The sequence below is a fragment of the Strongylocentrotus purpuratus genome, unplaced genomic scaffold (genome assembly GCF_000002235.5).
Source record: "Strongylocentrotus purpuratus isolate Spur 01 unplaced genomic scaffold, Spur_5.0 spur5_scaffold_11, whole genome shotgun sequence".
Classification (NCBI taxonomy): Eukaryota; Metazoa; Echinodermata; class Echinoidea; order Camarodonta; family Strongylocentrotidae; genus Strongylocentrotus; species Strongylocentrotus purpuratus.
In genome coordinates, this window is record NW_022145596.1 from 3,127,459 (window position 1) to 3,142,139 (window position 14,681).

Genomic DNA, 14,681 nt, shown 5'->3' on the forward strand with positions numbered 1-14,681 from the left:
GTCTTACAGTGTTATAATATAATCAGCAACTTTACTAAAGGAGCGAATTCCTTGTTTAGTCAGGCGGGCTGCCTATGGATTGACAATACCGAACAATGGAAATTTCTTGGCGCGCCAGAATTCAGAAAATTCACCCCTGCATTGGCCAATCAGCTGACTGGCTGCTCTTAATTACGTCCGTAGCCCATAAATCGTACATGTGTACGTATTGAGTTGTAATACCGCGGGAATCTTTTTTATTTTGGCGCTGTTTTCAACAGCTAGCTAGAGAGCGGTGAACTGGTAGTGGTAGCGGTCATTGTGTCGTGATCAGTCTGTCTTTTTCTTGCAATTTGGTTGTATATTCCAAGTTACTTTCCCAAGATGCAGCGAACATACGTACAGAAGAGAGGTAAGATTATACTGATAATAAGAATTAGTCTTTCATGTGTTTTCTTTGTAAATTACTAAATATTTGAGACTTGAGTCAGGGTGCAGTGAGTGACTGTGCATTTTGTGAATGTGTGATGTGACTTTGGCTATTGTGAGTGACACTGTAATTATTGAGTTGTATTGAGTCTTATGTTCTACTTGTATGTCAGTTTCAAATCAGTAAAACCAAGTTAAAATAAAAATGTTTTTCTTAAAGAATTCACTCCATATCTAATGCTGGTGGACTCGGGTAATTTAAAATTAAAAAATGACATTTGTGATCATGGCCATGGTGATAATTGATACTGATACTGATAGACTAGTCTCGGGTCTAGATTCTACTCTAGACTAGGGTCTATGTCAAACTTCCTCGTCATACTAGGCCTACAGTAATGTCGATAGTCGTACTTCATCATATTCATTAAATCATAGTCTGTTAATTACCTAAATTACAACTACAAGTCATCATCAGCGTTAGACCGAATTTTCCGTCTCTTTCGTTTGTTTGCCTCTTATTGGGGTAGGGTCGGCCGGCTCTCTCTTTAGACTAGAGACGGAAACCGTCTATACACATTCCCTTGATAACGCCACGGCCATTTCAGGTCGTAGCGTTTTGCCCCCAAAATCCCCCAAAATGTCATTTTACCTCGAGTATATCCAAATGTAAATTAGGCCTAGGCTATAATACTATTACTTACATCGGTTCCACTTACTAACTTGATTGAAATAATCCGTTTAATGGTCCCTTTTAAGGAAATTATGGGTCAAAATCGACATCCATGTTGAAAATCTTGCAAGCCGTGTTAAACTCTCGCCGCCGGAGTCATCTAAATCAATCCCATCCCTTCTAGTCTACGCCGAAGGCAAAAATGATTATGAAGGAAAAACTGTGATAACGCCATTACGAACGTGTAGATGGCGCACAGTTTTTCCGGGCTTCCCGGCCCCCCCCCCCCCCCCCCTTGAGAAAAAAATCATGTAAAATCATGTGATTTGCTATCACATTCATCTTGTTCCGACCGAATTTTAGTTACAGCTTTTAACTTTTTCAGAGTTTTTCTGTAATCAACAATGAATAATTACTTTGTTAGGCCTTATTTAGATATTTCCACTAGTTTTATGTTGTGGCCATAACTGTTCTTCCTGCCAGAAAAATGAATTGATATTCTAATGAATGATAAGGTCTTTACTCTTTAATAAATCCATGCTTTTCTTAATTTCTATATTTCAGATGGGAGGAAGGAGATTGTCATGTTTGACAAGATCACATCTCGTATTCAGAGGTTATGTTACAATCTGAATTCAGACTTTATCGACCCGGTAAGAAAAGTTTTTTGTTTTTACTGTGAAAAAATGCCTGGAAAATTTGTAGGTATTGGCAGTCACATGAAACTATTGTTGGACTTCACATTAACAAGATTGAACATGATTGAACAATTTTAGGCTACGAATCCAATTTTTTAAATTGCCTAGTCATTGAATCCAACAGTTTATCTAATGCATATCCCATAGCAATTGTGAGAAAGAGATGTAAATCTTTATCATCTTGAGTTCTTGATGATCTTGTGCTTTTTGTCTCTTTGCAAACAACCCCAAATTTGAACAAATACAAATATGCAGTCTAAAGGTTTTTGGAGGTGAGGGTTCTGTCACTTAGTTTTGTTAGGAATTTCTTGAACTTGTCAAACCAAACAACCGAGCTTGGAATATCTGTTTGAGCAGCTCTAGTCAAGAAAATTCCCTTTGTGAGATTAAGCAATGCTTTCCATGTACCCATCAGAACTATTTTACTGTATGTGTAATACGTGTTTAAAACATGTAGCATGCATGAAGTATACCTTGGGGTTGTTTTTTTGTTTTGTTTTGTTTTTTTGTTGGGGGGGGGGGGTGAGGTATTGAATGGATTTGCTGTGGGGGGGGGGGTACTCTAATACTTTTTTTGATTATTTAACTCAATGGGGCAAATGTGGCCTACACTTGTTTGCACCAATTGGTTTTCAGGAAATCTGTATCTTTCATCAGGGCCTTTTAGTTTTAGGGACACAAGATAAAAACTACATGTGCAATACACTCTTCCATTTATTTATACATATTTTATATATCACATCATTTAAACATGTATGTAATAGGAAATCTGAGTGAGATGTACTTAAATCAGATATTAAACTTGATTTGGAGTAGTATGGGACCAAGGACAAGTTCACACCTATTTGGTGTAAGAGGTCTTTGTTATTGGAAGGCATGTCCAGCATGAACCCTGTGCCTCTTACCAAAACATCTCTTTGACAAATTTCTCTTGTATTACACATTCCTAGGGAAGTCCATAGAGGTCTGTTGTGCATTGATGGAATAATGGAATTACAAGCAATGCTGTTTTATAGAATTTTGTTATATGCCCCACCATCTCAGAGTGTGTGCAATTATATAGAGTAAAAGCTGTTGAGCTGGATAGCTTGCAGATCTTTTGGCCATGTATTTGGGGATCATGGAAGACCATGGCAACAACATTATAAATGACATGAAATTTGGGGAAAACATTGAACAAATATCATTGCAACAATTTATGAGCCTTCCTGGTACATAAAGTCACAACAAAAGAGAAAGCAAAACCAATAATGTGCAGTATATTTATAGAATGAGACATTTTATTAATTTCAAGGGGGGGGGGGGGTTGATCTGGTAAAATTAAATGTAGGGGAATGCTTCGGCTATTATTTATGTTGTGTATTTTTTATAACAAGCCAGTTTGTTGGGCTGTACTTGAAGTGAATGATATTAACTACCGGTTATTGAAATGAAAATTTACAAGGCTCTGTCAGAACCAATGATATTACTCAGTCCCATAAATGCATATTGATGTTTGTAAAATTACTTTGCCATTCTTCAGGCTGTTATCACCATGAAAGTGATCAGCGGGGTCTACCCAGGTGTGACGACCGTAGAGCTTGATACCCTCGCGGCAGAGACCGCTGCTACCATGACGACCAAGCATCCTGACTACGCCGTTCTTGCTGCCCGTATCGCCGTCTCTAACCTCCATAAAGAGACAAAGAAACTCTTCAGTGGTAAGTTACTGATTTTAGAGTATAAAGCAAACACTCCTATCTGTTAAACTTCTAAAAGTTTGTCTGCTCTCCCTTCTTCACACACAATACCTAATTAGGAAAGGTGGCAAACTGTGGATATCGAGAGGTCAAAGGTCATAATCTTAATTTGTGTTAAAATTAATAATTCATTCATCCATTTAACTCTTCATAATATGAAGAAAACAGATTTTGAACTGGATTGATTGATTTTATTTTGATTATCAAGATATATGTGTCGAATGTGGGGTCATAAATGTAATTTATTGAAGAAACTGAAAGTATTTTTGATCTACCATTGAAAGAATTTCAACTAAACCTCTGTAATATTCTGATGTGTTTCATTTTTATAAAGCTGTGATGAAGGATCTCTTTGAGTACACAAACCCAAGGAACGGCCTACATTCCCCTCTTATTAGCGAAGAAACCATGACAATCATCAATGACAATGCTGATGTAAGTAATGTGTAACAATGTAGACAGCTATCCAACACCATATCAAGAGCAAGTAGTAGGGAAGCCACCCTTTTTCCATGTAGTCCCATACATTCTACATTTTGTAGAAAGAAGAAATAATCAAATGAACCATTAAATTAATAGATCAACAACTAGTTCTCAGACGTTTTATTCTACAACTAATATTGATGTAAAAAGTGAGGATGATGTTGAAGTGAATTTGAAAAAGGGGAATTGAACTGATATGATAACGGTTAATGTCATATATTTCCTTTTTTTTTTATAAAATGAATCACTAATTAATTTTGTTCCTGATCAATGCTCAGTTATTATCACAATATTTTATATAAAGTTGATGTTATTTTCCTCCCACAGAGGCTGAACTCTGCAGTACTCTACGACAGGGACTTTGAATACAACTACTTTGGATTCAAGGTGAGAAGCGAGTTATGATAATGTTTGTTTAGTGGTGATGAGACGTCTGAATATTAGTGTCAAATAATATTTGTTCTGTGATTCTAGGTTTGGATTACTTGAACTGTTTTGTTCACCTCCACCCCCACACTCCCTTTACAAACCTTCATATCAGGCCTAGTTTATGTTAAAGATTTGTAGTAACAGGAAGATTTTAAAAATTTGATAATAACATTTAATGTGGCCTCATGCCCCTCTGCTCTTCTAAAATAGAATTTATGTCAAATACTATAATGAGTTAGTATTTCTTTGAATTAATTATTCAAACAGTGATTCCGAGGTAGACTTGAGCCAAATTGATTGAATTGTGGGGAGACTGAGAGATTAAAGATTATCTTGGAATAAAGACGTGGTATCCATTTATCATTTTCTCCCCAAGTACCATAATATATCGTCTTATTCTTTGCAGACACTAGAACGATCCTACCTCCTGAAGATTAATGGAAAAGGTAAGTGCAAAATAGTGAAATTGTAAAAGATTTTTATAAGACGTATATATAGGAATTATATTGCAGGGTGTAACTACCAAAGCAAAGATTTTGATATGAACAAATCAAAATGATTACCTGACAGTGGCAGATCATAGGTTTAAGAATGGTATGATTTATTATGTTTTATCAATATGATGCCTACATGTACATTTAGTTTGGTCTTTGGGGTCTGTGACATACTATTGAATTTCTACCTTTACAGATTTTTACCAGAAAAAAAACCTGATCATCTGTGACATACTAATTGTCTAATCATTGTAATTTGTCTTCTCTGTTTCCCTGTAGTCGCCGAGAGACCCCAGCACATGTTGATGAGGGTTTCTGTGGGTATCCATGGAAAGGATATTGATGCAGCAATACAGGTAATTTCTGCCTTCCCACAATACTTCATAAATGTTCAAATCTTTTGCCCTTTAAACAAAAACATCAATACTCTTTACTGCTACAGCCTGTGTGTAAAATCTTGCATCATGATTGCATTACTTTTCTGTTTTGGACAGGTGTTACAGAAAGAATGCATGTTGGAAAATGGAAACCTTTACTATAACACAAGAACCAATCACCCAAATATTTGTTTTCCTAAATATAAATTTTGATGTTCATTTTCATTTTTTGTTCATTGCTTTCTGTATTGTGTTTCTCCATTTACGCTCTTCTATTCATTACAATATCATATTTGATTGAGTCACATTGCATGCCCTTAAGATGACGTTCTGATATGATTATTAATCATTTTTTACCTCCCTCTCTCTCTCTCTCTCTCACCAGACTTACAATCTCCTCTCAGATAGGTGGTTCACGCACGCTTCACCGACTCTCTTCAACGCTGGTACCAACAGACCACAGCTATCAAGGTGAGACATGGAAATACCTTGACAGGTGATTTAGGTTACAGGGCGACCTTTGCAAATCAAACTACTTACAAAATTCATGAACATTCCATGTGCATGGAAGTTTCCGGTTTTACAGCACTTATTCGCAATGCTACATCTGTGGACCAATTCTAGAAGCTTTTGCAGGCCCTCTTTATCTTTTTTAGAGAGAGTATGGATTGGTATTTAAGCAATCCCTATACTGCAAGGTAAAGGCACAGTACACAAAACTGTCAGGATTGAATTGTTTTGTAAGGTTGTGTTGTATCAACTCGACCAGCTGTGTAGCTCAGTTTTCTTTATTAATCTCTGATTTTGTTCTTCTATAATCAGTTGCTTCCTCCTGACGATGAAAGATGACAGCATTGACGGTATCTATGAGACACTAAAGAATTGCGCCCTCATCTCCAAGACGGCTGGCGGTATCGGTCTCAACATACACAACATCAGGGCATCGGGTAGCTACATTGCAGGGGTAAGGAGCCGTTATGTCTTGTCCATTTAGCATATTGATATTGATAATATTGTCATTTAGACTGTGAAACCTCTTATTTTGGTTGCCGCTTAGATAAATGTAATTTACAAGATGATTTCAGAACTGACAGTTGCCAACAGAATGCCTTTTAAAATCCATCGTGTAAAGGAGCCGCTTTGCGATGGATATGAACTCTATAGAGAAGTATCTGATATTATTATTTCATACATGTACTAATTGGTTGTTATTCTCTTTTTCAGACCAACGGTAACTCCAATGGTTTACTCCCCATGTTGCGTGTATACAACAATACAGCTAGATATGTAGACCAAGGAGGAAACAAGGTAAGGATTCACTTCAAACATCTCATTTTCAGAGAATACGGTTATACCATGTTTTCAAAACAAGCGATGTGAGAGAATGCATAGTATTCAAGGAAACTTCACCCCAAGAAATTTTGAGAGATTTATTGTATTCTTGCCAATTAATCTACAAGATTCCTCACCGAACTGTGAAAGAGGTATATAGCAAAAATAATGTACAGTTTTCAGCATGACATGGGCATCGCCATGGTTTCTGGTGATAAATTATTGTCCATACTTGTAATTTTCAATGAATGTCTACTATCATGAACCTTACCTTCTACTAATGCTAATTTGAACATGAACATCGGAAACAGTTGAGCTCACATGGATTGAGGTGTAGGTTGCCAGACAACTTGTAGAATACAGTCACGCTGTATAGAAGCAGTATAATCGTCTCCTTATGTCCCTTCTTGCAGCGTCCTGGTGCTTTCGCAATCTACCTGGAGCCGTGGCATGCAGACATCTTTGACTTCCTAGACTGTAAGAAGAACCATGGTAAGGAGGAGCAGAGGGCTCGGGACCTGTTCTACGGTCTCTGGATCCCAGATCTATTCATGAAAAGGGTGGAAGCTGACGGAGACTGGACCCTTATGTGCCCTCATGAAAGCCCAGGGCTACATGAAGTATGGGGAGAGGAGTTTGAAACTCTTTATGAGGGGTAAGTATTTGAAGAACAAAATGGTCTCAAGTCTTTATCCTTTGTGAAATATGTTAGTTCGGGATGATATATGCAGCATTGATATCTGCTATTGCTCTCTGTCAGCTGTGCAGTAGAGACATTTAGAGATTTCAGATGGCCAACTTTCACCTCCTCAATATCATGAGTGCAATGATGCAATCCAAAGTAAAGATCATGGAGAAAGAGTAATAATGATAATAATGATATCTCTTGTTTGCCCAGAGTAGCCTTATCCGTATTAATACCATTCTCCATTAGGGCCCTGCAATCATATTTTCACACCAGCTTTAGCCGAGCTTCTGTGAAAAGAGGCTCTAGCTTTCAAAGAATTCCTTCCTTGCTAATGTGAATGATTATGTAGGTTTTTGCTGACTAGTAATTCAAACTCAGATAATATTAAGTTGGCTTTCGACCAATGTGACTTATAGCTGATAATAATTTTACCAGACCCTGTCCCCTCTGATAGAGTAAGTCTATTTTTGCTGACTACGATGTCTAATAGTCTCTCCAGTAAGAGTGGTAGAATATTAAAAATGGACAATTGTGAGCAGTTCATCCCTTCAATTAACATTGAACCCATTTTCCTTTTTTTCCAGTTATGAGAAAGCAGGTCGTGGAAGGAAGACAATCAAGGCTCAGGCTCTGTGGTATGCCATCATCGAATCCCAGACAGAGACTGGTACCCCTTACATGGTCTACAAGGACCATTGTAACAAGAAGAGTAACCAACAAAACTTGGGCACCATCAAGTGCAGTAATCTGTGTACAGAGATCGTAGAGTACTCCAGTGCTGATGAGGTCAGTACGCTCAGTTCAGTTCAATTTATTCCCAAAAATTTGTAATCGTTTGTGATTTTTTCGAGTCTTCAATTTTATGAAAACAAATGACATACTAGAACATATTGAATATGTTATAAGAAATAGAGTAGTCCAAAATTGAGCATATTGAATAAATTTGTTTGAATAATTGGTAGGAATTGTGGATATGTGAGATATGGGTAGTGAAGTAGTCGGCTCAATATTTAAACACAGTTGTTTGATTAAATGATAGGTTACTAGATCTGTCTTTGGACAGATCACTATTGAAATATGAAGGAATATGAAGGATCTGTTTGACAGACCGCTGTGTAGAAATTTCAAAAGTTGGTCAAAGTTGTGTTATCTTATGTTGAAACTTGGCAGTTAGAAGCATTATTTTTCATGTTTTGTTTCTTTGTGCTCGTCATACAGGTAGCTGTATGTAATCTTGCCTCCATCGCTCTGCCGCGGTTTGTACAAGACCGTACATTTGACTTCAAGAAGCTTGAAGAGGTTACCATGGTAATCACTGAAAATCTCAACAAGATTATTGACATCAACTACTACCCAGTCCCAGAGGTAAGCAAGTTCATTATTTGATCGATTGAATCTGAAGATTTTATTGAAAGGGTATCATGGTAAAATCCAAATAAAAGGCTATATTAAAGGTACTATGTCCCTTTTGCAGCCAACCTCAAATGCTGTAGGACTTTGCAGGAATTATGAATATGTCATGTATGTCCTATCTGTGAAATTTAAACGTTAGCAGTGTCCGAATATTCAAGTTATGCAAGGAAACCCGTTTACTTGCTAGACTCCACTGTCAGACACTATTGAGTGACTGACTGGCTTTTTTCCTTCTTTGGTAATAACATACATAAAATGAGCTGTAAAGGGTACATGAGCATTTGTCTACATCAATAACCTACTTCTTGTAATGGCCAAAATTAAACTGATTGAATCTTTGCGCAGCATAAAACGTACAACCATGCGGTACAATGGTCTGAAAATCAAGACTATTACTTATTGGCTCTATAACTCCTAAGTCAATTTGACAACTAATAGTCATTATTTTCCAACTTGAAGACATTTTCAATCCCCCCTTTTTTAAGGGGAGTTCTAAATTAGTATTATCTTTCAAATGCTGTTGGAAATTAACCTTTTCATTTTTTGGGCCTGCAAATGGGACATAGTACCCTTAAAGTTATATTTTGCTCATGAAAACATTGTTGAAAGTGACTGATCATGATAACTGCATTTTTTTTTCTCAGAAGATCTCCTTCAAAATGTTCACCAAAATTAATTGAAATGTTGTCATTGTGTGTTTAGCAGCAAAAAAACAATCAAAGAGAAGAAATAAGAGTAACGAGGGGAGCAACTCATCTGTGGAAAGCTTAACAAAATCAGAAAACATAGACAAATTTATAAATGGCCCCCAGAACATCTCCATTCTTCCTGTAAATGAATAGAAGACATAATTTCACCCCGATGATTCCTCTTCCGATTCAGGCAAAGCGTAGCAACTTCCGCCATCGTCCCATCGGTATTGGTGTGCAGGGTCTAGCTGATGCATTCATCCTCATGAGATTCCCCTTTGAGAGCGTCGAGGCTAAGAAACTCAACATCCAGATCTTTGAGACTATCTACTATGCTGCTCTCAAGGCTAGCTGCAAGATTGCTGCTAAGCTTGGTCCTTATGAGACATACAAGGGCTCACCAGTCAGCAAAGGAGTAAGCAACCTTTTCTAATACAAGATACTGTCACCAAAGAAACTTGTCCAGTCGTAGAGAAAATTACCACCCCAGTTTATTGAAAGTAATTGAATTGAATTGAATTGAATTGAAAATTTATTGTCCTTTACGGGAAATTCTTTTTTTCACTGGTTTAACAGTCTTTGTACATATATACATAATACAGGAACAATACATAATACAATATTTATCAAATGTACATCGTTACAAACGTAGTTACATTTTGAAAGTGATTGTTGCAATGGAAACGGAACAAAACGAATACATGATTGCAGTATAACATAAACATGGCATTCCAGGTGAAAAATTCGAACATTAAGCTCGCTGTTTATTTGAGAATATAGGTGAGTTTAATATTATGAGCCCTAGCGAAAATTAAATTCAGAACAAAGTATGAGTATAATGGCCTTGAATCTAAGTGTAAGAAACCAGAGATTGATAAGACGTATAGAGAAAGACAATACCCCACATATACTTATCGATGGAGGTGAATTCTAATGATCAGTCAAAAAAAATTACATTTTTCTTCTTCAATTTACCCCTTGACATCAACTTGCAAACCAGATTTTCTAAATACAGTCTCCCAACCAGGGTTAAAATTAAAAAGAAGGAAAATTGAATTAGAATCATGTCCAATCAGAAAGATTTCCTTGATACATGCCCTGAACATACAACTTACTCTCTTTCTGTAACTATCCCTTACAGATCCTTCAGCAAGACATGTGGGGTGTGACCCCTACCGACCTCCACGACTGGGCATCCCTCAAGGCTGACATCGCCAAGCACGGCGTCCGAAACAGTCTCCTCCTTGCTCCCATGCCGACCGCATCCACCGCTCAGATCCTGGGTAACAATGAGGCCATCGAGCCTTACACGAGTAACATCTACACGCGCCGTGTGCTGTCAGGAGAGTTCCAGGTGGTCAATCATCATCTCCTAAGAGACCTGACTGATATGGGTCTGTGGTCTGATGAAATGAAGAACAATCTTATTGCTAACAATGGCTCCATCCAGGTAGGTGTCTATAGTCATACCCTTCACTCATATTTTTCAATATTCTGCATCAAATTATTCTATTGAACTGTTATATCTATGGTTTTGAAAAAATTTGTAGAGACAAATAGAGAAGAGAAATTGTAGTACTTTAGATAATTGAACAATAAATTGCACTGCCTATTGGTTTTTGATATTCATCGCTACTTGTTTTATTTTGTTGCTTTAATGACGGTGTATATAGATAAGTGTGGTATCTAGATTAGGATATGATTTATATCTTTAAATCCAAACCCTGCCATAAGAATTCTTGACCTCGTTTTACAACTTGAATCATTGTAGTTTGCAGAAACTTTTTCTTACTGTTATTTCAATCTTTCCTTTAATACAGTCATGACAACTGAATTGTGAATAGTTTCAAGAAATAATAATTCATTATTCTCTCAAATTGAAGAGATCTCAGTGTTTAGAACAAGGTCAATCCCTTAAAAATAAATGTTTGTTTATTTCTTTACCATTCCATTGCTTCTAGAACATTCCAACAATCCCTGATGACATCAAGGCACTCTATAAGACCGTTTGGGAGATCTCACAGAAGACCATCATTCAGATGGCTGTAGACCGTGGTGCATACATTGATCAGAGTCAATCACTTAACATTCACATTGCTGAACCAAACTATGGCAAGCTCACCAGTATGCACTTCTTCGCCTGGAAATCTGTGAGTTTTTGTGAATTTGTCGGTCATTGGTATTCAGCATGTAAATCAAACATCAGTTGTATGAAAACAGATGATTTCATCCTTGAAGGCTTGCAGCCTCAGATTTTTTTAATTGTTTGGGACTTTGTGTGAAGAACATTTCTTGATCATTTGCATTATAGGGATTGCTTTTAACATTTATTTGAAACATAGTTAATTAACCCTACGTTAACTGGGGGGGGGGGTCAATTTGACCCCCCCCTGTAGAAATTTCGCGACTACTCCGAAACCGCGGCAGATATAAAATTTTCCTTTCATGACTTTTTACTTTCGAGTCTTACGCATCTTTTAAAACGATTTTTTTTGAAAATCGGACCTACGGTTACAAGGTCACGTGACCTTTTGTCTTTGCATGTCAGCCCGAAAATCGCTCATTTTCGTGATTTGTGTACAAAACATATGTAAAAGTCATTTTTCCTAAAAATAGATAAAACATTGGTTATTCAGTCTTGTTTAAAGTTTAGATGTTTGTTTTGGGGTCAAAATAGTTGAATTGTAGTTATAAATGAAATAAAACAACAAAAACAAGAGATAACATAAGGAATAACCTGGCTCTTCCAATTTTTTGTGTTGTATTATTATTCCAAATGGTCTAATAAATATATATAGTGAAAAAGAATACGTAAACATGAATAATCTATGATTTATGGGCAGAAATGTGAATTTGATGACCTTATTTGCATAAATTACCATAAATATGCAAATGAGTGAATTTTTCAAAAATTTGAAATTACCATAGTATTCTATACACTTCACTTGACATGCATGCGAATTTTCGCGGCGATCGGCGGTGACACGGCCGAGATCTTAGGGGGGGTCAAATTGACCCCCCCCCCCCCCCCCCCCCCAGTAAAAACCTGGTCTGAAATAGCCCAGTTAAAATAGGGTTAAGTGAAAATTTCCATTGTTTGCCATGATTTTCGTAAGCTGCTTCCATCCTGCCTCCATAGTCGACTGTTGTAGTTAGACTCCAGATAGGAAAATCAGTAGTCTTATGCATTTTGGGGGAAATTGCAAAGGGTTTTGTTGTATAGTAGTGAAATAGTAATTTCATTTGTACAAAATGTAGCAAATTCTGTGTTATTTCCTAACCAAATTGCTCAGAATAAAGACAGAATATAACATTTGGAAATAGTTATTTATTATTGGTCATCTCTTGATCTGCACCATTACAGGGCTTGAAGACTGGCATGTACTACCTGCGCACACGTCCAGCTGCCGATCCTATCAAGTTCACTCTGGATAAGCTGAGCTTGAAGGAAAAGTCTGGAGCCAAGCTGACGGAGGCTGAGGAGAAGGAGAGGGCTAAGAACGAGGCAGCCATGATGTGCTCTCTGGAAAACAAGGATGCCTGCGTTTCATGCGGATCTTAGATCAGTGCATTTACCTTGTGTAGTAGGTATTTGACCTTCGACATGAAATTTTCCTAAACTTGCATATTAAAGGTCATTGACCCGTTGTACATGTTGTAGGCTTTTGACCTTTGATGTGGAATATTCATAACATTGCACTTTTAAATGTCATCAACTTACTGCTCTATGTCATTGACCTTTGATGTGAAGAAAGTTCACATTTTGTGTTGAAGGTCATCTGCTGTGTTAAGTTTAACCTTTGACATGAAATATTGCAAATCTTGTATGTAAGATCTGAGAGCCTTGAAATATGGACCATGAAATCATGCATCTGGTAAGGAAGGTCAAAGATCATTGGTTCTGCTCTTTAGTTGACCTTGATGTGAAAGAATGTGTAATGCGACGTAAGTTTTCATAACTTTGTATGCAATTTCATGGCCCTTTTGTAAAAAGCTAAAAATATATTTTCGGAAGGTCTCCGATCTTACATATAAGAAAGATTCCAAACATTCTGACTAAGAATCTGGAACAAATAAATTGTGAACATGCAATGATTTTTGATGTGAAACGAGAGTACGATATTCAATGTGTTATGAAATCACATTATGATTTCATAACCTGTTGATATGATGTGTTAACTAGATATGGATTAACTAACAAGCCATGCAGCTTTATTTATTACTGATTATGTGTGCCTCAAGTTAGTTTGCTTAGTCTTTAAAAGTGACAGATTAAATAAATTTCTCCCTAAGACATACTTTAGTGAAACCTTGCACAAATACTTGTTACTTTTGTGAAACACTTTTAGTCGGAATGTAGGATAAAATGTGTAAATATATGTAAATTTTTTTGTTATGTATACTTTTATATGATATTTAGAAACCTCATTAATTTAAAAGCAGGGCTATAGCTGGATAAGCATATGAGTGATCATATGGATATATTTTTGATTTCTCTAGATTTTTAGGAATTGTAATATCAACATGTGAGATATTCTCAAAGTGTATTTCACCTTGTCGACCTCCAACCTAATGATTCCTCATGTATCCAATATGTATAGACTGTTCCCCAATTGTGTGTATGTCCTTTGTGTTTTTGTTTATTGAAGAAAAAAAAATCAAATGAAATTCTACAAAAAATTATGAGAAAAAAAAAATCAGAAGAGCATTATTTATGAAGAGAGTAAAACTCAATTACAACATTACCGTATATGCACTTGTTCCAATTTTTTAGATGGCTAAAAATTGGAACACAGTGTTATGACCCTGCTATGACGATAACCTTGCAAAATACACTCAAATCTGACAATTGAATTTGTTCTTCCAATAGCTTAAATGATGAACAATGAATGTGGAAATTTATTTTCAATTACAATTTTTTACATTTACGTGTAAATTTATTTACAATAGCCATGTACAGTAATGTGTACATAATAAAAGCTGACTGCCTCTTCAGTTACCTTGTCTGGTTTGCAATTATTAATTAAATATATATGTATTGTGTTTTAAATCTGATGATCAATGGTTTTTATGATGATGGTGGTGAATAGTGGTTATGAAAAAAATCATGGTGGTAATGATGACAATGGTGGTGATGGTAGTGGTAGTGATAAAAGGGGCTTGTAATGATGATGGTGAATGTAGATTGTTATGATGGTGGTTATGACAAAAATGATGGTGATGGTGGTGGTGATGATGGTTGTCCAAAGGCTTGGGATGAT

At 36.5% G+C, this 14,681-nt stretch overlaps 1 protein-coding gene across 1 annotated transcript; it reads left to right on the forward strand.

The window, feature by feature from the left end:
* The first annotated feature begins 251 nt into the window (after positions 1–251).
* Positions 252–14,415, forward strand: LOC581431 (ribonucleoside-diphosphate reductase large subunit). Its single transcript, XM_775332.5, has 17 exons — positions 252–391; positions 1,643–1,731; positions 3,299–3,476; positions 3,850–3,950; positions 4,326–4,385; positions 4,834–4,873; positions 5,201–5,277; positions 5,684–5,769; positions 6,121–6,262; positions 6,523–6,606; positions 7,044–7,285; positions 7,903–8,104; positions 8,537–8,683; positions 9,614–9,835; positions 10,562–10,870; positions 11,382–11,570; positions 12,785–14,415. Exons 1-17 carry the CDS (start codon positions 364–366, stop codon positions 12,980–12,982), a joined length of 2,394 nt encoding a protein of 797 aa, XP_780425.2. The 5' UTR covers positions 252–363; the 3' UTR covers positions 12,983–14,415.
* Positions 14,416–14,681: the final 266 nt, after the last annotated feature.